A 24,061-nucleotide genomic window follows, 5' to 3' on the forward strand; every position below is an offset into this window, starting at 1 on the left:
TTTTGCCTTTGCCCCTTCTACGACAATATTGACTTTAACCTCCTTAGCATTCTTTGCCTTTCCTGCAAGGGCGTAGGAATTGTGTAGGGGAGGGACTTAAGGATGCCAAATTAAAAAAAAATTTCCTCTTGGAGGGGTATCTTGAGGTCATTCACCTAAGTAGCCCTGCAGATACCGACAGCCTTAAGAGAAGGAAACCCCACTTCTTGACTTCCTTTCACCTTTCGTTTTGGGTTCTCAAGAGATATCCCAGTACCAGTGCATTTCCCTCCCTGCAATTTGCTCACTCCCCAGCCTCAAGAAGTTCCCCAAATCATCTTTTTAAAATTTTTCAGAGTGGTAGTCTTAAACAGATATTTTATTGATGTATTTAGAAAAGTGGAACTATAAAGGGAGAGGGTTGTGTTGCGCTCTTCACAGCCCTTGGCAACCTAGAGGTGGTGAAAAGTTACATATACACACATTCTTTGAAGAATCCCAAGGGCAAAGGCAAAATAAGGATTCAGTGGTGACAGTCATTAGAAATGGAGATAGGGTAGATAGAGAAAATAGTGCTTATTTCCAGAATTACTTTTCCTGCTTCCAGCCCTTTGCTCCAATAGCTCTTACCTTCTGGCACAGGGTCAGTGGCCTGTGACTATAACATAGTATCCAAGGAGGGGTGAGTGCTTGGGTGGATATGTGTGAGGAATGTATTTGTGTGTGGCTTCAGAATGCATAGTCAGGGCTGTGATCCAAGACATGGAAAGGAGGTGGAGGGAAAAGATTTTTTGCGGTAATGAGGCCAAAGAATGGGTATGGAAAGGGGCTCGGAATGTGGCTCTGTTTCACCTTCTCATGGGGCGACATGGACATGGACGCGGTGCCAGGCATTGTTGAGCACCCCTCGTAGGTTCCAGATTGGGGCCACAGTATCTGGCTGCACATTGTAGCTGTCATCTACAGCCTTACAAACAATGTTCAGTTCCTTTTTCCCAGCTGGCAGAGGGGCTTGCAGGTGCCATAGCCGCCAGGCCCAGGCCTTTCGGGCACGCTGCTCCTCTCCTTCCAGCTCAGCCACTTGCCAGGTTAGGCCCCCATCCAGAGACACATCCACCCTGACCACAGCTCTTCCTCCTCCACTCCATGCGTAGCCTCTGACAGTCACCTCCCCTGCCTCTATCGTCTCCCCTTCTTTGGGCTGTGTGATGGCTGACTGGACTGGAAGTTCTTGGATCGATGGAGCCGAGTCAAAGTCTACAGTGTCCCAGTCCACAGACGGAGAAAAGCCTTTGTAATCCCGCCGCTGCCAGTGGCTGAAACTCTCTTCTGGCTCCACGCTCACTCTGCCCAGCCATTTGACATGGCGGGCACCCACCACACCGGGAACCACCACTCGCACAGGAAAGCCGTGGTCACGAGGCAGAGGCTGCCCATTCATCTCATATGCCAGCAGGACCTCAGCTTCAGGGTCCATGGCCCGAGCCAGAGGAATGGATGCTCCATAGGGAGTCCCTGTAGGGTCTGAATCCAGGCCCTCAAAGCAGACATGGGCCTCAGTTTCACAGAGCTGGTGACCAGCCTGGGCTAACACATCACAAAGCCGTGCCCCAGCCCAGCGCGCAGTGCTAATGGCCCCTAAACTCCACTCCAGACCTCTTACTTCTTTGAACTGAGTCATTTCGGAGCGCCGGTTGCCAGCACACTGCAGAGTGACGGTGACCTCGTGCTTAGGGAACTGGTACAAGTCATCCAGGGACAGGCACAGCGACTGACCCCCTGGTGGCCCTGCTACATTCAGGCGATAGGTGTCTGGGTCCACGTTAGGTACAGGCAAATGATTCCGGGTGAAGAAGATAGGGTTGGGTGTGATGTAGTTTTCTGTCAGCAGCTCGGGGGGCGGCTCCGCATTAAAGGGGCGCTGGGTGTTGACCTTCAGAGCTGAGTGACGTGTGGGATCGTCCGCATAAGGATCAGAGGTCTTCAGGACGGAGGGTGCCTTGTCATCAGGGCTCAGCTCCCCAATCTTGTACTCAGCTAGCATCTCTCGCACATGGGGCTGGTTGTGAACAGCATAGAGGGCCCAGAAGGGCTCTAAAGGACCCCCGGCTGCTAGCATCAGCTTTGACGCCCCCCCTGGATGTATGTCCACAAATTCTGTGATATCAAAGACCTCACAGCCTAAAGTCACCCAGACCCCAGTCTCAAGGCTGCTGTGGGATTTCACTTCCTCCCTGGTATATCTGCGTGGTGACTCTTGAGAAGCCTGAGGCAAAAGGGAGCAGAATGTTAGGAAGAAATCACTCCACCTCACTCTGACCCTCTGCTTCCCTGGTGGCTTAGACGGTTAACAACCTGCCCACAATTCGAGAGACCAGGGTTTGATCAACAGGTCAGGAATATCCCCTGGAAAAAGGCATGGCAACCCACTCCAGTATTCTGTCCTAGAGAATTCCATGGACAGAGGAGCCTGATGAGGTCCATGGGGTCGCGAAGAGTCAGACATGACTGAGTGACTAACACTCTGACCCAACCCACAAAGTTATGGCCGCTGGGAAGGTAGAAGATTCCATCTGTGCTGTGTGCATGAGGACCATGAAGACTGTGTAATCATGGGCTCTGTGGTAAAGCCTGGGTTGCCTGGGGAACTCACTCAGGCCCCTTGGTTCTGACAGTGAAGCTCCTTCCTTCCCTACTTACCCTGCACTGCTGGTCATGACAGGCCAACACTGCCCCGAGGCCTAGCAGCGTCCCCACGACTCTCCATCTCCTGGTGCTGGAGTTACCACCAGAGAAGGTGAAGCTGGGGCGCTGGGGCTGAAATGAATCATTTGTACAGCAGGCCCGAATGCAGAGCCTTGCCGGGGTTGACTTGAGTCTGGAAGAGAGAGAAGTCTTCTTAGTAGCACACTTCTGATCCTAAGAAAGGGCGGGGGAAGACCTGGGGTGTACCTCTCCCAGGTTAGCCATTGGTTCCTTCAGCTGGGACTTAAGTTTCTCAGGGATGGGTGGGACAAGGGGGATGTGGCTTTCCCTTTCCTCCCAGACCACAGTCTCAGCCATTTCACCTGGCAGTTAAGCTAAGTGCCATAAAAGCACAGGGGGAAGGAGACATGGGCGAGGAACTGGATGGCCTACCTGCAGGCCTGTCGGAGCCCTGGGGCCACAGCTCTGCTCAGCAGCAGCATTATGGAGACCTAAGAGAGGAGGCAGATCCCAGGATCAAGATAGGAGTGCTGGGAGGTGATGAGATTAGGGCAGCTCGAGGCAACGGGTAGGCGGATGACACAGAGGAGACCAGCTAGGAGCTCTCTGGACAGATGGGGACAATTTTTCTGGGGTAACGAGGCCATAGAATGGGAGTAGGGATCCCAACGGGACCTTAGAGAAAACCTGGAGGAGTTCAGAGACAGAATATGCTGACAGGATGGAAAGGAACAGGGGGTGGGAGGGAGTCCCCTGAGAATCACCGGTTCTACATCCTCCACCCTAGACTCTGCACTGCAGAGAGCAATGGGAGCCAAAAGTCTATTGTCCAGCAGCTTGCCAGTTTATTCTTTCTGAAGCTAGCAGAGCACAACTGAGGGGTGTGCTCAAGTAAAAGGAGACAAAAAAGTAAAAATACAGATAGTGGCCACCTAATGAGGTGAAGGAAGCTCAAATTCTGGAGTCAAACTGCTTTGCGTTTATAAAAACCAGTCCCGCCATTAACCAGCCCTGTTCCTGGGCAAGATACCAGGCCTCTCTGAACTTGTGTCCTCATGCATGAAATGAGATCTACCTAGCAGAGTTGCTGTGATGCGAAAACAAGTAATAACATTGCCATTGAAGGACTTTCCCTCCGCCCACTCCTAAAACAATAAAAATTGAACCCAGCTGGGAACTGGATCCCAACCTGGGGTCCACACCCCTACCTTGTCTGTGCCATTTCAGTGAGCTCAGCAAACTGAGTAGTTAATGGCCTGGGTGTCAGGGAACCGGCTAGAGAAGGAAGAAGGTAATTTTTCTGCTCTGGCTCGCAGCAGTTTCTTCTTTACAGCACTGAGCAGATCACTGATCTCAGGAGGGCCAACGTGGCGAGCGGGGTGGGGCGAGAAGAGTCAGAATTGCCTGAGATGCAAGAAAGCTAGGAGTAGGAGCAGAGAGGCTGCGTTGTACTCCCGGGCCTTGGGACCCTCACTCTCCCTCTCAGTCCCCGTCGGTGCCAGCAGCCCACTCGGCTGGAGCGAGGAGGTAGAGCTGACTTATAGCGGAACTCGATCAGCCCAAGGTTCCAGTCTTGGGACAAGCAGTCTTCTGCTAAGGAACAGCTGACACCCCCTTGTGCGGGTGGTGACCAGTCACTCCCCAGGGTCACTTTGGGCAGAATATGGATATTTTACCGGGGCACAAGCAGCTGGCTCCATGTCACTGCCTAACAGCTGGCCCGAGAGTATTTTGTAGCAATAGCCCACGGCCCCAGGAGCACCCGGCTGGCGGAGGTGGAGGCGGGTACCAGCAATTTTGCTGAGCCTGGGATTCGGAGCACCCCGGGTGCCAAGCGCCCGCCCCGCCACCGCTCAGGTTATTGGCCTTGCCCCCTCCTCTCCCCTTTCCCGGCCCCAGCCTCCTTACCCGGCTCAGCGTGCGCTGGGGGGCTGTTTTACCTTCTCCGTGCCCAGCGGCTATCGGCGACGGGGCGGGGCCTGCGCCGTGACGTTGTGCGGAGTACAGGACCACTCTCGCCCCTCGGCTCGTCCCCTGGCCATTGGCGGGCGGCAGACCGCCTCCCAGCTGCTGTGCCCGCCTCCTGGAGGCGAAGGCAGGCCGGGCGCCACCCCGGCTAGCAGATAGGACGGGCTGTTTTTCCTTCCGCCCGCGCCAGACGAGGAGTGGGACCCTCAGGCTGTTCGGAACAGTGTAAGGTGGTGAGGACTCCCAGGCGTTGGGCTGAGGCGCGCCCGCCCCGCCCGCCCCGCCCGCCGAGGCGCTTTCACCAGAGGCCTCGGCATCCAGCCGGCTTTCTCCCGGTGGTGAGCTCCGCCTCATCCTCTCTGTCGCAACTACCACAGCCCTGTTTGTTGTTTGTCGTTGAGAGAAAACAAGATCAAAAGCTCAAGTCTTTTACTTTCAGGAATGAGAGCAGAAATGGAGTCTAAAGAGTGGCTCAAAGACTTCGAGATTCCTTGGTCTAACAATTTCTCCTCAAATTGTAGAAATAACACTGACTAACCAACCATCTTTTATATTTTGCTTAGTTGTCAATTTATTTTAAAAGGTCGTTATTTAATGACATTTTAACACCCAAAAGTTGGAAGATTGTAGTTGCTCATAATATCAGAATAAAGGACACTAATTAAATTGTTTGCCGTTACCCTTTTCTCATTTGGCTAGGGAAAGCTTGTCATTGGCGAGCTGTGGCCCTGGGCAAACGTACCCAACACTGCCCTCTAGAGGTGAGAAGGCTGAGTTACAGCCTTACTTGAAAAGTCGACTGAGAGGCCAACACTTTCACTTTTTTTCCCCACCTTTAACTTTGGAAGATCATTTCCCCTCCCTCCCTTTCTTCTTTACAGAATTGAACTAGAAGAGCTTTTACTAGAAATGAAGAAGTCGTGTGGGGGTGCAGGGGTAGTGTGGAATACTAAGCAATATAAAGAAAGGAGAACTGACAGTGAAAAGGTAATTTTGGCTCTAAGGTTTTTGGAAAAAAGATTCCCAATTTTACTGTACAATTTAATCATCAGACAGGTCTGATGCCCAACCTATCCTGCCAGTCTTAAAAAACAAGCTCAGTCCAAAGATACAGAGGAATCAGTTAAGGATTATCTGAAGTCATGGGATGAGATTTCTGCCTTGTAACTGTCACCCTATATAGAGCTACACACAGGCTTTATAGAACTGACCCTTTAAATCTCAAAAACTTTCATTTTACAGAGGAAACTGAGGCAGAGAACAGCTAAGTAACTTGACTAAGGCCATAGCTAATAAACTGTCAGAAGTGGGACTGAATTCCAGGGTGTCTTTCCTGTACTTCAGATTCTTTGGAATTTAAAATTCCTCCTGCAACCACACCTAATCTTTTCTATCATTCTCCCCGACCACTTCCACTTAGACTGTGAGGGTCAGAGCTTCAAGAATTCAGTAGAAAAGGAGAAGAATTTCCTGCTGAAGTTTTCCTGTTGGGGTAGAAGTCACATGATAAATCAACAATGTTAATTCAGTGATTTATAAAACTTTCTTTAGGTCATGGTCTCAGGTCACAGACCCCTTTGAGAGGCGCACAAAAATTTTTGCACAACACTCAGAAGCACTCACAACCACCACCTCTCCCTCCAGCCTCAGCTGTCTGCCCACAGGTCCACAGATGCCCACCCCCTTCCACATATACAGTCTGTGCTAAGCTAGGGACAGATCTGATGAGCGCTCTAGTGGCTTGGGAACAGAAGTGATTCAACAGCAGTAAAGGGGCTATTTTACAAATTGAATTATCTCACTATTCAAGGAAAGATAAGTAATAAGGAGTTACCAAGATGCAGGGCTTCCCTGGTGGCTTAGCAGTAAAGAACTGCCTGCAATGCAGGAGACATAACAGGCATGGGTTCAGTCCCTGGGTGGTAAAGATCCCCTGGAGGAGGGCATAGCAACCCACTCCAGTATTCTTGCCTGCAGAATCCCATGAACAGAGGAGCCTGGGGGGCAACAGTCCATAGGGTCACAGAGAGTTGGACACGACTGAGCAACTTAGCCTGTACGTACACACGCACACATGCATGCACCAAGATGCAAAGGAAGGCGTGTTTCTGGTTCAGTAAAACATTATTGGGTTGCCCTTGCAAATTTCTTGTATCAGAGAAATAGCAAAAAAAAAAAAAAAAAAAGAGAAGAAGCAACACTCCAATACACCTTTTTTTCTCCTTTTTTACTTACATTAAATACATCGGTAAATCAGCAGTCGCATTCTGTTACCACGATTGTTATGTTGGGAGAGGAAGAAAAGGGAAAAAAGGCAAATGCTTTCTTAGAGGCAAAAAAAAAAAAAAAGATACCCCGCCTTTAAAAAAAAACTGATCAGAAGAAAAAAATGAAGAGCCGGGAAATAAAAACTAAGATTCCCCAAGCCCACCAGAGCTCAAAGAAAAACAGAAGAGCTGCTAGAAAGTAGAAGGAAGGCAGCAGACAGGCCCATAACTTAAGGCCAATCCTGTTCCTAAGTGGGGCAGTGGAGGGGAGAAGCAGCCTGGAGAAATGGTTTCCCAGCCCCAAGGCAATGAAACATCTTCACTCCTGCTCCATGGGGAAAACTGCACAAAGAACTTCATTTCTAAGAAACTTATGAGAGCCATCCTAGTTCTTCCACTTGTAAGAATGCACTGGGTGCTTTAGGGGGCTAATGGGTGCTGGGAAAAGAGGGGGAGAATATGCGTTTCAGGGCTGTGGGAACTAAGGCTGCCCCTGGGAAAGGAAGGGAATTGAGGCATAAGTGGAAGAACCTAAGCTCAGTCCTTCAGAATCTCAGCGTCATGAATTTCTCAGTTGCTCTGGAACAGAAAGCAGTCTACAAGCCCAAAAGGCAGAACGGTTCCAATCCGAGCTCACTATGGCCTCTCCTATCTCATTTCCCCCAATTTCCCCAAAATTCTAAGCTAGAACAAGAAGGAATTTAGAGTTCTCTCTTGCCTTGATGGCTTCCCAAAGACATCTTAAAATACCTGATGAGGGGCGTGGAGAGAGGCTGGAGATTTAGAAAGGACCAATGTCCTCTGGTGGTGAGACAGTCATGAGGGACCTTGAGTGCCAGCCATTCCCTGTCCACAGGAACAGGCGTTGTGATATGAGGGGGCCACAGGCAGACCTCTGTGGTACAACTCCCTAGTGGTGTGTGGATTAAACCACTGGCTGCATGGGGGATGGGTTTGGGGTGGTAAGCATGGCCAACTGAATATTCTAACAAAGGAGAAAAGAAATCGGGCCTGATGGGAGGTAGGGGGGCAGAACAGACTGTACAGTGGGAATAAAGATCATACCTATTTACAGGGAAGTAGAAAAGACACAGTAATGGGTGGATCAAATTGAATGGGAACCCTGGGAAAGCACAGAAAACTCCTCCCTCTGGCCGGACTCTCCTTCCCTCTCCTACGGTGAGTGGCCTATGCTATCCTGAGACTGCTCTGCAGTTGCTCAGTTAATTTCCCAGGAAAGGTAAACCTCTACCAAAGAGTCAGGCTGGCAAGGATACAGGCGCAGTGAGAATGAGAGTTAGAGGCAGCAAGCAGTGGAGACTGGGCTTGACTCGCTGCCACTGGTACTGTTCTCTGCAGCCCCGCCTCAAGTCTCACATACACACTGGATTCCACTTAACTAAAAAGAGGGCAAGTATGTCAACCAAACCGCCCACTAAACAAGTATCACAACTAAACTACCATCAGTTAAAGTGCAAACTGCAGGGGGATATGGTGGCTGGGGCTGGGGCCATCTGAAGGCCAGAGAGAAAAAAATGCCTAAGTCAGAGGATGGGTATCAGAAACTGGTCCCTCCTCCATTTAGATCACAGCAGAGCCAAAGAGGCAGGCAACCAGTGAAGATTCTTTGGAGGACTCTGGGGTCCAGAATCTCCCCCATTATGGGGGAGAAGCTACCTAAGAAGCTGGGTGAGGGGAAATTAGGCCTTGGAAGAGTTCACGAGACACAGGTGACACTGCCTCTCCACCCCTTCCACTTGCAGTCAGCCAATAGCAAGACTCCAACCTGATGCCCGGGAGCTGGCCGTCCCATTCCCACCTCTACCTAGAAAAACCCTCCACAAGGCCAACTCATGGACTGCAGTGCTTTCACATATGAGGAACTCCAACCAAACAAAAACAAAAAGGCAATGTTTCCTTACTACCCCCTGCTCTGAGCCTTACTTTCCCCCAAGGCTCTTAATGTGACTGAACTGGAAACCTTCCTCAGTTCCTGGGTTCACCACCTTCTCCATCCTGGGGAGAGGAGGAAAAGGAGATCAAGAACAGAGACTGACCAAAAGCAGAAGGGGAAGGGGCAGGAGACAAAAAAAAAAAAAAGTTTTCTAAAAAAATGGGCAGAAGGAGGAAAGATGAGTAGGTCACTGTCTTGCACCTATAATACAAAGTGAAGAAAGTTTGTTTTGGAAGGTAAGTCCTGGGGGATCTGACCCCCAAGCCCCAGAGTAGGGGTAGGAGGCCAGCGGCAACAGCGGCCTGGAGCTGCTGCTGAAGCGTTAAAAAGTGCCGTGACGGAGCTGTCAGGAGGCAGCCCTGGAGACCAGGGCTGGCTGTGCTGCTACCGAGGGGCTGTGTGCTGAGGGGATGGAGGTTATCTCTTAGCTCTCCTGCTAGCTCCGTACTTGTTTGCTGCTAGCCACCCCCTCAGTTGCTACAACACTGGCTCTTGTTCTGCTGGGACTGCTCGTGAAGATCCACACCCCGGCTTCGGCCTGCTGCACCCCCCAGATTCTGGGGTTCACTCTTTGGCAACTTCTTAGCTAGAGATAAAAAGAGAAGGGAACAGAGTATGATAGATTTTACTCATCTCCCCAAAAAAGACTTAGGGGCAAGGGGAAATGTGAGAGACTAAAAGAATGCTCTGAAGAGGGGAGGGTTCATTGCAAACAACACTGAAGATGAGGGGGCTGGAGCTGCAACCAAAGGATGGAGGTCACAATGGAAAGTTACAGTATTTCCACACCTGAAGTTTTCATAAAGGGAGACACTCCCATTTATCCTTATGACCTGGGTTAGTGATCTTGCCTAGAGGCAAGGGGAAAACGACAGGAAGACCTCAGGCTGCTCTGACCTTACCTATTGCCAGGAAGAGATCATTCACGTTCATAGCTGTCTTGGCTGAAGTCTCCATAAACAATAAGCTGTTGTCATCTGCATACGCCTGGGCCTCCTGCAAGGGGTGGGGTGTACTGGTACTCAGACTGTAGGGCAGGGACAAGTCCTGCCTTTCCACTCCCATGTAGCACTGGAGCTAGGCAACATCCTAGGTTCCCTCCCCTCTGAGCCAGCTGGCCCTGGACCCATAATTTGGTGATGACTCCCTCAAGGGACAACCCATGGTCTCCACCACTTAATCCAACAGACAGATGTCAGGAAACTGAATTACAGGGAAGAAGGTAAGTTGGTCAGGGGCCTCTGGGTTCTGACACTTGAGTCCCTTACCTCACGCTCAATCGCTCCCCCTCCTCCCACACTGGCACCCCACAGCTGGTACTGGCGCTCCCCTGCCCCTCTGCTCTGGACTTTTCTTCTGCCTCCTCTAAAATCTCCTGGCTGGCATTAGGGTCACAGTGCTGCTGTATTTAACTTGGTGCACAACTGGGGAATGAGATGGTGAATGTCCTCAGATGAGGTTTTCAGAGAGGGCAGGTTTGGGAAAGAGGTCCCAAGCATAGAGGGAGTGTGTCAGAGAAGGACTTGGTGGCCATCTTACTTCATACTCCACCATGCGCTTGTTGGCCAGGTCGGCTTTGTTCCCTGCCAGGGCAATAACGATGCTAGGACTGGCCTGTCGCTGTAGTTCTTTTACCCATGTCTTCGCTCGGGCGAAGGTTTCCTGGGAAAACACAAGGATGAGAATGGGTAGGCTGGAATGACTGCCAATCTAGGGCTATCACCTTCAAAGTCCAATCTCAAAACTCACCTCTTCTAAGCAGCCGTTACTCACTGAAACCATCTGTTTCTGGCAAGTCATTACCTCTGTCTTCTTAACACTTGGAAGCATAATTTGTATTCTTATTTTGCTATTTCAAGAACCGGTTTTCTCTCCCCCACCTAATTTAATTCCTATAAATAAAAGCAAGGACAATCTTCTCAGCCCACTTACCTGATTGGTAATGTCATAAACCACAATGGCAGCTTGGGCACCTCTGTAGTACATGGGGGCCAAGCTATGGTATCGCTCCTGCCCAGCTGTGTCCCAGATCTCAAACTTGACTGTCGTGTCATCTAGACAAACAGACTGGGTGAGGAAGGCCGCTATGAATGAGAGAACACAGGAGAAGCTGGTGTAAGTGGGAGAATGCACTGGAACGTCCCAACCTCCTTCAAAATATCTCCACGTCAGTCTAAGACCAGTCACTACCCAGGCCGTTCAGCTACAGGAAAGGTTTAGCATTCTCCTTCTTATACCCTGGAAAGGTTTAGCATTTTCCTTCAGGTCCTGGCACCAGAATTTAGCTCTTGGCTAAATACTTCCTGCCAGAAGTCTTTCCAGCTAAGGAATGGGGGTGCCATGGTAAACTCTAAGGGCTAGAAAGAACCAGATTTAATACCAGAGTCAACGCTCTTCTAACCAAAATAGATTAAGAGATAATGAGAGACAATAAGCTTCAGATAAAAGTCACATCAAGAACTGATTAGAAGATTTTAAAGCCTGATGTGAGGTCCCACCATTATATTATTTGGCTGTTACTTTTTTGTATCACTTCTGCTGGTCTAAGAATGTATTTCCAAGGTAAGTAATAAAAGTGGGGAAGGAGAAATATGGGGAGTTCTCATATTGAATTAGCACCCTATTTCGGGATAGTGGCAGAGCGAAGATAGCCAAGGTAAGAAAGGCATATCTCTTTACCTTTTGTATTTAGCTCTAACCTCTGCTTTACCAGATGTGTGCATCAGAGATCATCTAAGGAGCTTTTCCAAACATACACGTCTACACTGCCACCAATCTCACCCTCCTTCCAAAACTAATCAGCCAACCTGAGTTAGGGCCCAGCATGCTCCCCAGGAGTTTCAGATGTACACCTGTGATTATAAGCCACTGCCCCAAATCAACCATGCTCAAGACGACCCTCAACTGAACTTCACTGGCATTAAGATGAGAGCAGGAAGAGGAAAATAGTCTGAGATTAAAAAAAAAAAAAAGTGGTTTTTTTGGTGCTCAAAGGCCAACCTTCCTAACTTTCTTCTAGGAAGAGGATGAACGGACACCTGTTTTGGGGCATTTTGGCAATTTTTTTGTTTCATAAAAGATTTCCATTTCTGGGAGCTAAGAGGGCCAGCAGCATGATCAGATCCCTTGACCTCCCTTCAGGAGCCCTTCTCAACAAGAACGCTCTTCTCTCCCTGAAGTGCTTACCTCCAATGGTGCTCTCCTGGTACTCGTGGAACTGCCCTTTGACAAAACGTAACACCAGGCTGGACTTCCCCACTGCAGATTCACCCAGCAGGACCAGTTTGAACTGGCATATTTTGCTGGCCTGGGGCTGCCCGTTGGGCCTGGCTGTGCTTCTGCTAGTCATGGCTAGGTTATCAGAGCGGGAAAGGGTGGAGGGAGGGGGATGCCACAAGGCGGCAGAGGGGGGAGGGGGAGGGGAGGGGGTGTCCAGGCTTCAGCAGTTCTGCAAGAAAAGAGGTGGGTGAAATTAAACACAGGGCCATGACAATGGCAACCATTCTTTAAAAGAAAGGACAGAATCTCTTCATTTCTTTGCTCCAATAAGGACTTAAGTCTTATAATCACCCACCATTAAAAGCTCACACCACTGAGAGGGTCCCAGGCACCTGGCACTCAGTGGTTAAGAGCGGGGATCAAGAAAACAAGAATAGCATTTAAAGTAGAGTGTGCTGCAATGGAGAGACTGAAAACCGTGTGAGAGTCGTCTTTAATCTCCCAGTCATTCCCCACCAGGTCTTCAAAGAACAGCAAATCGATCAACTTTTAGCTGGCCTAAAAGAACATCCAGGTCCACCCAAAAGTAACCCAGATCCCTACTATCTCTTTGGTGTCCAGGTGCTGTCCTTTTCTTACCCCCTCTTCTTTCTAACCTTCAAAACAAGAAATTCACTCTAGGGGTGTAGGTAGCAGTCATCCCTCTGAGGAGCTAAGGGATAGCCTCTGGTTCTGTGTCCTTCATGCATGACCACTTCTGAAACTGACATCTCTGAAAATCAAACCAGGATCCAATTACCAAAATCTATCCTTTCTCATTTCTGCTCAGAGGTAACAGAGAAACAGACTACCTTCAGTGTTAACTCTTTCCCTTTGCTTCTACCACCCCTCTGAGTCTGAAAACCTATCAAGTCTGAGTCAGTAGGCTTGATTTACTCTCAACGTGCGGCTCTCTTCTTGGTGCCTAGGGATAAGACTACGCTCCACATGAAAAAGGCCTAACAGCTGTAGGCCTCCAAGTCAGGCCCAGAGGAAGAAGGCGCACCTTCTGAATACAGGCAGCAATCTCCAGAAGGTGGCGCAGGGGTAAGTCTTCAAGCAATAAATACTTGATGAAAGAATATAACTGAACCACCTTCTCTACCTTCTAAGTGGCTAGGAAAGCTGGTGGAAGAGGATACAGACAGAAGTTGGGACTTTGTCCAATCATCCAAAACTGAATATATTTCATCATCCTGACTCTGAGGGGAAAAGAACTATGAGACTCAAAAAAGCGTTAGCGTGATCAGAACATGCAAAACCACCTCACCCCAAAATTAAGCAGTGCTTGGACTGTACTTTGCTGGTTCAAATTGATGTTTCCCTTCTCCAAGACTGATTCTAGTGACTCCATAAAGATCATATTCTGTGACATATATAGTGAAAAAATAATTGCTTTGGGATCAAATCAGGGTTAAAAATATCTGCAATATTAGTAAAGATGGAAAGGACAGAAAAGCCATACAGAAAGAAGCATAGAGAACAAAAGCTGTGGAGTCCAATTCATTGGATTCATTTTAGTTCTGCTTACAAGCTATGAACTTTTGGACAAGTTACTAAATCTACCTGTGCATTTGTTTCCTCATCTGTAAAATGGGATAACAGTCTATGAGGACCTACTTCAAAGGGTGTTGTGAGGACTAAATGCAATAATACATATAAAGAACATAAATATTCGACAAAAGGTACTGTATCAATATTAAGCTACTAATCATTATTAAGCTACTAATCACTAATTTCATGACATCAAGAAAATTTTTCTTTCTGAGCCTTCTACCGTTATAAAATGGAAAAAATACCTATCTCACAGAATAGCCCTAATGATTAAGTGAAAGATGTGTTTAATACAGAGCTAATAAATAATAAGACAGGTATTATTTAGTGGCCCTGATTCACATAAATAATAAATTTAATATATTAAAGGACATCTCAATATTAGTTGTTATCAATATAATCTGAAAGAGCAGCCATTATATGAAGGAGGTAGAGGAAAACAAAGAAAAAAAAAAAGTGTAAGAGGAAGTTAACAGAGAAATGAGAGAGAAACAAGAAAGCCCAGAAAAGTCTCAGCATAGACGAGATTAAGACAGAGGACTGTATAAGATTACTCTGATCCTACTGGGTATTTATTTTGTAGTCCCCTACGTCAATGAGTCCTAAGAATTCAGATATACATGTGCCACTCTGTGATGAACTTTTCACTGGTTTATGATGAAATGATTAAAATAAAAATGATAGAGCAAGTTTTTCACAAAGCTAAATTTATTCAATTTAAGAGTATCCTTTATAACACAATTTCTAACTTCTTAGTATCAATTTTCTCTCAAAGGTAAATATGTATTTATTGCATGGATAAGCCTCTAAGACCTATAGTTCAATTTTTAAAAAAAGCAAAACACCCGGCTGATTATATTTCTATAAACAAAGCAAAATTCTACAAAGAAAAAGGTATGGAAAGATACATGCTCATCTGTTAACAGTGGTTACTTCCCTCTAGGGAGAATGAGACTAAGGAAAATGGTATGTAAAGAACTCAGATTTCATTCTACATAAATCTTTCTTTTATTAACAGGAAATATATATATTTAAAATTTCCTACATAACTTTTTAAAAAAATGCTTTCTTTAAAAAATAAATAATGGTGTTGCTAGCCAGTAGTAAACTTTCTAAATATACTTATGTAGAAAAATAGAAACCCTTAAATTTCATTTGTCTGTTAAATCCAAAATTCTGGGAACCAGTACTGCAAGAATCAGTATTAATTAGTTTCTTAACTCCTAGTCACAGTTCTTTAACTCTTTTCATCCTCAAACCTTTAGAGCAGTGTTTTTATGCTGTAAGGCAGTAGTGATCTTGAAATCGCTTGGTGGATCATGATCAGTATATTAAAAAAAGAAGAAAAAAATTACCATGTGGCATGCAAATAATAAGCATGAGAATCATTTTGTGAAAATGCTTCACTTGTGGTTGTATGTACACACACTGAATTTTGATGTAAAAAAACTTTTTTTTTTGAGCCATGATTAAAAGTTTTAACAAACACTGCTTTGGAGAGGCATGCCACTGAAAGATGGGTTAGTAGGAAGTCTAGTCTCTGGCTGGCCTACAAAAGCACTTCCAGGTGAAATTAAGATGAGGGCCAAATATAGCTCTCCAGGGGTTAGAGGTTTTCCAATTCTGCTACGAAAGTTATGGAACAATTATGAAAATGGAATGCTAAAGTCGACAGAGGCAGTCCTGCACAGTGGTAAGGGCTCTGGAATCAGGCAAGCCGTAGAATAAAGCCTTATTCTCTGCTTTGTCAATTAACCCACTGTGATCCTAGGCCACTCACTCCTTTTACCTTTCTGAGCTTCAGCTTCCTTATCTATGAGAATCTGGGGGTGGAGTAGGAAGGATAATAGGGGAAAATAGTAAAAGGCAGAATTTGAATTCAAAGTACTGGGTACATTTAAGAAATACGTTTCTCTTATACGGTTTCTCAGCATCTGTGAGATTATTTTTAAAAATATATTTATGTAATACTTCATATACATTGTTCCATAAGTTAAGAGGATAGGCCATTAAACTCTACACTTGAAAACAGATGACATGACAGGGAGAAAAAAAAAACCTACAGATGATAAGCTGATCAAGTTTCCTTTAGGTTGATACACATATACTATACTCTTAAGAAACAACAGGAAAAGTGACTAGATTCTTTGACTTACTCCCTCACATTTCAAAGCATGTAATCCAAGGGGCAGAACACTAAGAGTGAACTGAATTCTCAATAGCAGACACATCTTTCTAGGCCTGGGAAAACAGCAGGAGTTGGAGAAGTGTGATGAAACTGAGAGAGGAGAGTGAAAAAGTTAGCTTAAAGCTCAACATTCAGAAAACTAAGATCATGGCATCTGGTCCCATCACCTCATGGGAAATAGATGGGGAAACACTGGAAACAGTGTCAGATTTTATTTTTTTGGGCTCCAAAATCACTGCAGATGGTGACTGCAGCCATGAAATTAAAAGACGCTTACTCCTTGGAAGGAAAGTTATGACCAACCTAGATAGCATGTTAAAAAGCAGAGACATTACTTTGCCAACAAAGGTCCGTCTGGTCAAGGTTATGGTTTTTCCAGTGGTCATGTATGGATGTGAGAGTTGGACTGTGAGGAAAGCTGAGTGCCGAAAAATTGATGCTTTTGAACTGTGGTGTTGGAGAAGACTCTTGAGAGTCCCTTGGACTGCAAGGAGATCCAACCAGTCCATCCTGAAGGAGATAAGTCCTGGGTGTTCATTGGAAGGACTGATGCTGAAGCTGAAACTCCAATACTTTGGCCACCTGATGCGAAGCGTTGACTCATTGGAAAAGACCCTGATGCTTGGAGGGATTGGGGGCAGGAGAAGAAGGGGACGACAGAGGATGAGATGGCTGAATAGCATCACCGACTCGATGGGCATGAGTTTGAGTGAACTCCGGGAGTTTGTGATGGACAGGGAGGTCTGGTGTGCTTCGATTCATGGGGTCGCAAAGAGTCGGACACGACTGAGCGACTGAACTGAACTGAACTGAGGATAGGAAACAGTTGGGAATTTCCTGGCGGTCCAGTGGTTAGGACTCCATGATTTCACCTCCGTGGCCTGTGTTCAATCCCTGGTCAGGGACCTGCAAGTTGCATGGCGTGGCCAGGAAAAAAAATGGTAGGAAAGAGTCACAGACACTCAGGTTGAAAAGCCCTTGGTCACTAACCCCGATGTTAGGGGAAGCACACTGATTGAAACCACCCACCCTGGCCAGGCACCATAGTAACTATTTGCATGAGTTGTTTTATGGCAGGAGATCCTGATAAGGAATACGGAACTAATAGGCCACCACCAGCCGGAAGAGTTCGGGAAAGATCAAGAGGAGACACTACCTGTCCGTCCACTTCCCAGAATCCCTTTTGCTAGCATCCATCTTGGCTGAGCGATGCGTGCGCCACCAGGAAAGACTCTGAATTAGAATGATTGGCCAAAGACCACCCGGAAACTAATCCCATCACCATAAAACACAAGACTGCGAGCCATGCGGCAGAGCAGTTCTCCTGGGTTCCCTTACCTACTGCTCTCCACCCGGGTGTCCTTTCCCAATAAAATCTCTTGCTTTGTCAGCATGTGTCTCCTCGGACAATTCATTTCCGAGTGTTAGACAAGAGCCCGGTTTCGGGCCCTGGAAGGGGTCCCCCTTCCTGCAACACCGACAGATGGTAAGTCAAGCCAGAGTAAATGAGCAAACTTTCTTCAACTGTCAGATTAGTAACTACTAGCTTGGGAAAGACTATCTCCCACTCCAGTGTTTCAGCTCAAGACTATGTCCTATCTTCTCTGTTCACGGTAACTGACCAGCTGCCCATCTTTGGGCCTTCATCTTTACTCCTAGCTTGTTAATAAGAGTATCATGTTTCCTATGCAACAGCTAGACTCTCGAAAGATCAGGGGTACAGAAATGGAATAATACACATAAGATTCAATTGGTTTCTCCCCTATCCTGGTGATGATTTTTTTGGCTGACAATCGACAGTGGGCAAACGATCCATCTGAAGGCAAAAAACCAACCGCAGCCAGCCCGTCAGGTGGTGTGACGGTTGTTACCTTCAAACCTGAGGCAAGAAAGGGGGGAGGAGATCCTCCCTCCCTTCAGCCCTTTCAGCTCAGATGAGAATGACTTAACTTTCCTCAGAATTCCAGCTCCACAAGAATGGCTTATCAAATGACTAAGGAGGATTAAGGCTTGACTCTGTCATCAGTCCACTTGGGAAGGGGGAGGTGGAGAATGAGGGGCAAGTTCTTTAGTGTAGGTAGCTCTCCCAGCAGCAGAGGAAAATATGAATAGGAAAGCTTTCTAAGGGACTTCCCTGGTGGTCCAGTGGTTAACACTCTGAGCTTTCACTGCAGGGGGGCAAGAGTTCAATCCCTGGTTGGGGAACCAAGATCCCACAAGCAGGGTGGCAAAAAAAAAAATCAAACACAAAGGGAAAGGCTGCTTAGCCTGCTGATCCCCAGGAGGGCAGGACTCCATTCCTCAGATCCTTTCCCACTTGGTAGCTTTGAGTTCCCATGTCAACTACATATGATGTGTGTGTGAGTCACTCAGTAGTGTCTGACTCTTTGTGACCCCATGGACTGTAGCCTGCCAGGCTCCTTTGTCCGTGTGCATGGGAATTCTCCAGGCAAGAATACTGGAGTAGGTTGCCATTTCCTTTTCCAGGGGATCTTCCCAACCCAGTGATTGAACCTGGGTCTCCCGTATTGTAGGCAGATTCTTTACTGTTTGAGCCGCCAGGGAAACCCAACTACAGGTAATGGATGCCTCCAGACGTCTGTCATCCATCAATAGAGACTGAGTTTCAGGTAAACAGCCACTGGAGTCTAGCTCCCTCACTCATGTTAGCCCTATAAATTCAGTTTTGCAGATTAGAGGCAGTTTAGAGGTCATCTAGTCCAATCTATACTTTACAGCGAGGAAACTGAGGCAAATAAAGTCAACCAACTTGCCCATACAGTCAGCTATCACAGAACAGATTAGTAGTAAATATCCTTCTAGCATGTACTCCTAGGAAGGCACTCTTGCTCCTATAATATCACTATACACTTAAGGAAGCAGGAGATGCTGAACTCTGAACTGAAATTCAAAGAAAGGACCAGGACTGGAACAAGAGCTTAGACTGGATAGTTTCTGCCTCTATACAGTTTGGATAAGTACTTCCTTTGGGACTGAAAACAAGTTAGGAAGCCCCACGCCTTCCCTGGGAACGAGAATCTAGTCCCATATCCTTCTGATAGAAGGAATCACTTATTACTATGCTTCTCTAAAAGGTCTTGACTGATCCCTGCCAGGACAGCTGAGACAGGAGCAGTCAGTGGCAGGCACCAGGGAAAGCAGTGGTAATTTCTGCATAATTCAATGGCCGTGGGATTAACGTGAGATTTAATGAACAGGGAAGACAGCACAGGAGCTAGTAAGTGTCTTCAACTCTCCAACTTTGTTTAGACCCCAAGTTACCAAAATCTTAAACTGAATTACACTGCTTGGCTCATTGTGCTGATCCAATGTTAACCAATGAGTCACGGGCTTAAAAGAGTTTTCCACTTCCCCTTACCCTCTCCCTTGCTGTTCAGTAGCTCCAGTTGTGTCTGACTTTGTGTAGCCTACCAGGTTTCTCTGTCCATGGGATTTACCAGGCAAAAATACTGCAGTGCGTTGCCAGTTCCTTCTCCAATCTTCTCCCTTATATTTCCCCCAAAGCCAAAAAGCACACTTAATCTCTTATCAGCATGGTACTGCAAAGTCCCTCATATTGACCTAGGAAAGACTGGAATGCCTTTCTCCACTTTGTCTGCCTAGCAAACTCCTAATGTATCTTTTAAGGACAAACTCAAATGTCACATTCTCTGTGAAATTGTGTAATTACCCTCTCAACCCAAGAGAATTCACCATTGCTTCCTCTGGAATCCCACAGTATTAAGATTACATTCTTGGGAATTCCCTGGTGGTCCTGTGGTTAGAATTCAGGGCATTCACTGCCTGGGCCCAGGTTCAATCTCTGGTCGGGGAACTAAGATCCCACAAGCCATGTGGCATGGTCAAAAAATAAAGATGACTGCATTCTTATCACAACATTTACTACATTATTTAATTGTGTCTGTCTGCTCTGCTAAACTAAGAACTTCTCAAAAAGTGTGACTATTTTTTATGTCATTTTCAATCTCCAGAGCAAAGCACAATGTTGGGGTCCCTAGTAGGTGTTCATTAATGTCAAAGCAATCCTGCTTGCTTCCTCTATCTATTCCTCCCCTTCTGTGCCATCTGGATAGAATCTTACTTCTATTTGGGAATGTTTTTAATAGGCCAAATCGCTCTCTCGCCTGCTTGTCATCTCCCCTGGATAGAAGGCCCTCTTGGCACCCAGCCCACAAGGTACTGTTGCAACTCACATGGGCTAACTGCTTTTCCTGTCGCCCGTTACTATGCCTCAGATGGCCTAATCACACCAAACATGCAGCCCTCCCACGGTAACACTGAGGCAACTGTGGTTAAAAACAAAGTTTTCTGAATCTTCAGTTAATGTTAAGTGTTAAAAAAAAAAAAAAACTTTGGTTCAATATCTCCATTAATCCCTAAACTTAAGAAACACAAGTTTAAAAAAGGAAAAAAAAATCATACCTCTGAAAAGGTACCCACTGCCCCTCAAGAGAAACTACAACCTGACCTAGACTCTGCACACACTTTGCTCACCTGGGCGGCTCCTCACTCAGCTCAGTGACTGCTCAGGCAGTGACTAAATCTTTCCTAAAACACTCTTTTGGGAAGCGGGAGTGTATGGTGTAGGGTTTTAAGGTATCCCTCCTCCAACCAGGCTGTTGCATTTCCTTAATTTAAATGCACTGTCTCACACTTAGGTTACCAATCTGAAATGCTGTAGGATTAGGGAGCAGGCACTTGCTTCTCATACCTATGTCCCCTCATAAGTCAAATTCATATCAGTGAGCACAAATAAGCAAACTGTAAAAGAGCAATCCTTGCTCCTGGGCAAAAAGAGTTAGAAGGGATGAGGTATGACTTCAAGGGCAATGGGAAACTCCTCTTCTCCAAATATATTTTTGTAACTCCAGATCTATGTTTGAAATTCTATACTGACAATTTCCATTCTTTAACTCCCTCTTTAACAGCAAAAACTCTCAGAAGGATTAATACTTTAAGTGACTATTCGTTATTTACACCTTAATATGGAGCAATTTTAGATCATTTTTCTTGAAAGTAGGCGTTGATTAAGGGGAAGGTAGATAAGATAAGAAGAGATGTATAGAAGAAAAGGACAAAAAAAAAAAAAAAAGGAAGGGACAGGATACCATCAGGATGCAGGAAATGACAAAGCCTACTGAGGATTTAAAACACATACACATCTACACAATCTTCTCTAGGACTGGCTTTGTAGAAGAGAAGACAAAAGCTTCTGGAGGGACAACAATCAAGGTTTCCAAGGGCACTGCACAAAGGCTGGGCACATCACAGGACTTCTAAAGCCAGCAAGGACAAATTCAATTCATAAGGTGGTGTAAAAAAATGTCCCAGCTGTGTTGAGGTTTAGAGGAAAACCAATTTCAAAGCCAGAAAATTTGGAAGCTTCTCGTATCACTATAGACAGACAGACACAAAGGCCCTTTAAGAAGAACCATCATCTTCTTTGGGGATAATGAAGGGAGAGTCACATAATTTGAACATGCAGAGACCATGAACCACAAGACAGAAATCTCAAATTCCTCACTTTAGCAAAGATGCCAATAATTTTTCCAAACAAAATGATTCACTTTAACGTTTCTTTCCTGCCCATAAAAGAGAAAGACATTTTGGCCATCTATTTGGGCATTGCCTTAGGATACCCAGCAGTGCACGAGTGGGGTGTGTATGTTTGTGTAAGAATGTGAAGGGATAACCCAGAGTATAGCTCTCTGCTTGTCTAAATTTCATAAAAAGCAAGACAGAATGAACTGTGAACCGAGCACAATAAATAACAGAGTATCATCCCAGAAGGGAAAACTGTAAAGAAGGAGAAGCCAGAGCATGGTGGGAACATGAAAACAGAATTGCCTTTGGTGGCACATCCCCCAGAGTGAAGTAAGATTAGTTTGATCTGCTGTCTCTTATCTCTGACCTTTCTGGATGAAATAAGTGGGGTGTATGTAGGAGGTTTTACACTTTTTACACTTCTGTAAAACCTGAATATTTTAACATGTACATACCACTTTTCTAATTAAAAAGAAAATAGTTATAAAATACAGTGGAATAAAACGGAAAAAGGAAGAAGTATAATAAGGGAAAATCCAATAAGTTCCAATCTATGGGGGGAACTAAGAGTAGACTGTTAAAAATATATGGGAGAAAGGGACCTCTGGGTCTTAGAAATCCATCTTCCTTTTCTCTACTCACCTCCTTCCCCGAGTGCCTCTGTTTGACCCAGCTTTCTAATAGCTCAGAAACCCCGGCTCCTGAAGAAGTAGACAAAGAACGGGTGATGCCAACCTTCTGGAATGGAACTTCTCTCTTCCCCAAATCCCTTCCTCTGTGATATCACCTCATATTTCCAGGCTTGATTCCACATAATCACTACCTGCCTGGGAAATACCCAAGTCTGAGTACCACAAAAGTTTCACCAACTATGGTCAGAAGATCTTGGATGGTTGGGGATACCTAAGCCCATTTCTAGGGCAGAAAATGAATCACTGATTCCCCACTTCCAGGTGAGAGATATGGTCTCCAATATAGACCACATTATTAAGCAGGAAAGAAACGAACAAACATCCCCCAAATCTAACTTCTTAGCTTTTTCACAGGACATGAAACAGGAGGTAAGAAGAAACACCGAGACTGCAGCCTAAACAGCTTGAGGGCAAGGGAGAGAGTAGGGGCTGAGTTGGGAACTGACAACAGTCACAGAAAAAAACAAAAACAGAAAACAATTTGTCTTCATTGTCTACCCTGAGAGTACCAGAAAACTTCAACTTGCCACATCTCCACACCAATGAGAACAAAAGCGCGAGTAGTGGCAAAACCCAAGGCCCCCAGCCCACCCCCCAGCACTCCCAGAAGCTCCCATCACTGATTCGTGGCCCTGCTTCCACTAGTCCGGCTACCTGAGTCTTCCAGATGAGGAAAGCTTTCTTCGCTTGTGTCAGATCTCCCACACTGAGCCCAATCCCTCTCGGCTCAACTCTGGGGCACCCTAGTTATTTTTATAATAGTCACTTTGCCTGAAAAGAATGCCTCTTACCCAGTTAAGAGCCCTTCCCTCACCCTTCCAAAGAGACCTCTCGAGAGTTCCGCCCCGGTTCCCCTCGGGGCCTGGGCGTCGGGTTTGACCCCTCCTCACCTCCCGGCGAATGGACTTACCTCACCCGCCGCCCAGTCCCTTTCCCCCAGCTCCTCCCTCTCCGGCGCCGCTCAATGAGGCCTGCCCCTGCCCGCACGCGAGCCCCGGGCCTCCCGCGCCGGCCCCCAGCCCAGCCGCCAACACCTCCCGGCCGCCTCCCCGACTCACCAACTTCGGGCTCCCAGCCCGCCCGGCCCCCTCCTCAGCGCCCCCATTAGGCCTGCCGGGGCCTGGTCCCCTTCTCCCCTCTCCGGTGGGCCATTCTAACCCCTCGCGGAGGCCCAGACCCGCCTCTGCCCTCAGGCCAGGCCGCGTTCCTCTCCGGGGCGCCTCCGCCCCTGCCCTTGCGGGCTCCATCAGCCCGGTACCTGGGGCTCCGTCTCCCCCGTCGGGCCCGAGCCTGTGTCGAACAGACAAACAGCTGCAGCTCAACCAAACCCTCCTGCCCCTCCTCCTCCCCCCCGCCCTGGGGCGGGGCCCCAGCCAATTGCACTACCACCCGCCTACCATCGAGGGTGGGCTCCCTGCGTGCTAATCCGCCAATCCTCTGGAGAAAGGCGGGTCTCTTTCGACGCTGTCACCAACGAGTACGAGCCAAGGGCTGGATAGGCGAGACCCCAGACCAATACAGTGAGGGAAACCTCGAAGATGGACGAGGTGAGGAGCCACTAAAGGGCGAGCGCCTCAAGGTAGGGGGCGGTACCCTGTTGATAGGCGTGTGTTTTAACCAATAAAACCGCGATGCCCTCATGACCCCGCCTTTTAACTCATAAACATCTAATCAGGTGAGCGATGGAGGCGGGTCAAAGTGAAACTTCAACCAGTACTGCGAAAAGTTGGGACTTGAATGGCAGGCAAGGCGGGGTTGAAAGAGGCCTTAGGAACGCCGCTACTGACCTTCGCCCCTCCCCCGGGGTTTGACTGGGGCTGCCTCCAGCGCCCCGCCTTCGATGACAAACGCGCGGGCGTGAAGGGAAACACCTCTCCTAAGGACCCGGAGCCTGGGAATTGAAGCAACCTTCACGTCGGTGCTTCCTCCT

At 47.2% G+C, this 24,061-nt stretch overlaps 2 protein-coding genes across 5 annotated transcripts; both read right to left on the reverse strand.

The window, feature by feature from the left end:
• Positions 1-340: 340 nt before the first annotated feature.
• Positions 341-6,709, reverse strand: SUOX (sulfite oxidase). Of its 3 annotated transcripts, none has more exons than XM_061132503.1 (5): positions 4,594-4,705; positions 3,894-4,105; positions 3,118-3,176; positions 2,680-2,857; positions 341-2,245 (listed from the first exon to the last, which is right to left on the reverse strand). In XM_061132503.1, exons 3-5 carry the CDS (start codon positions 3,165-3,167, stop codon positions 836-838), a joined length of 1,638 nt encoding a protein of 545 aa, XP_060988486.1. In that variant the 5' UTR covers positions 3,168-3,176; positions 3,894-4,105; positions 4,594-4,705; the 3' UTR covers positions 341-835. The 3 variants fall into 3 exon arrangements, with proteins under 3 accessions (XP_060988486.1, XP_060988488.1, XP_060988477.1); XM_061132505.1 differs by having other exon boundaries at positions 4,626-4,645; XM_061132494.1 differs by lacking the exon at positions 3,894-4,105 and having other exon boundaries at positions 4,594-6,709.
• A 152-nt stretch (positions 6,710-6,861) lies between these two features.
• Positions 6,862-23,468, reverse strand: RAB5B (RAB5B, member RAS oncogene family). 2 transcript variants are annotated; one of them, XM_061132510.1, is made up of 7 exons: positions 23,390-23,468; positions 22,082-22,140; positions 12,061-12,322; positions 10,807-10,958; positions 10,414-10,536; positions 9,777-9,870; positions 6,862-9,460 (listed from the first exon to the last, which is right to left on the reverse strand). In XM_061132510.1, the coding sequence occupies exons 3-7, from the start codon at positions 12,221-12,223 to the stop codon at positions 9,345-9,347; spliced, it is 648 nt and encodes a 215-aa protein (XP_060988493.1). In that variant the 5' UTR covers positions 12,224-12,322; positions 22,082-22,140; positions 23,390-23,468; the 3' UTR covers positions 6,862-9,344. The 2 variants fall into 2 exon arrangements, with proteins under 2 accessions (XP_060988493.1, XP_060988499.1); XM_061132516.1 differs by lacking the exon at positions 22,082-22,140 and having other exon boundaries at positions 23,390-23,404.
• Positions 23,469-24,061: the final 593 nt, after the last annotated feature.

The sequence above is a fragment of the Dama dama genome, chromosome 3 (genome assembly GCF_033118175.1).
Source record: "Dama dama isolate Ldn47 chromosome 3, ASM3311817v1, whole genome shotgun sequence".
Classification (NCBI taxonomy): domain Eukaryota; kingdom Metazoa; phylum Chordata; class Mammalia; order Artiodactyla; family Cervidae; genus Dama; species Dama dama.

Bases quoted from the DNA above. Each gene is read 5' to 3' on its own strand.
- SUOX (XM_061132494.1), bottom strand. From the start codon at position 5,007: ATGAGGCGGAGCTCACCACCGGGAGAAAGCCGGCTGGATGCCGAGGCC. The intron at 3,177-4,593 runs GTAAGGAGGCTG...CTCCTCTCTTAG, and splicing joins CCCAGCGCACGCTGAGCCGG to GTCTCCATAATGCTGCTGCT. The intron at 2,858-3,117 runs GTAGGCCATCCA...TCTCTCTTCCAG, and splicing joins GGGCTCCGACAGGCCTGCAG to ACTCAAGTCAACCCCGGCAA.
- RAB5B (XM_061132510.1), bottom strand. From the start codon at position 12,223: ATGACTAGCAGAAGCACAGCCAGGCCCAACGGGCAGCCCCAGGCCAGC. The intron at 10,537-10,806 runs GTAAGTGGGCTG...GTGTTTTCCCAG, and splicing joins TTTATGACATTACCAATCAG to GAAACCTTCGCCCGAGCGAA. The intron at 9,871-10,413 runs GTAAGATGGCCA...CACCCCTTGCAG, and splicing joins AGCGCATGGTGGAGTATGAA to GAGGCCCAGGCGTATGCAGA.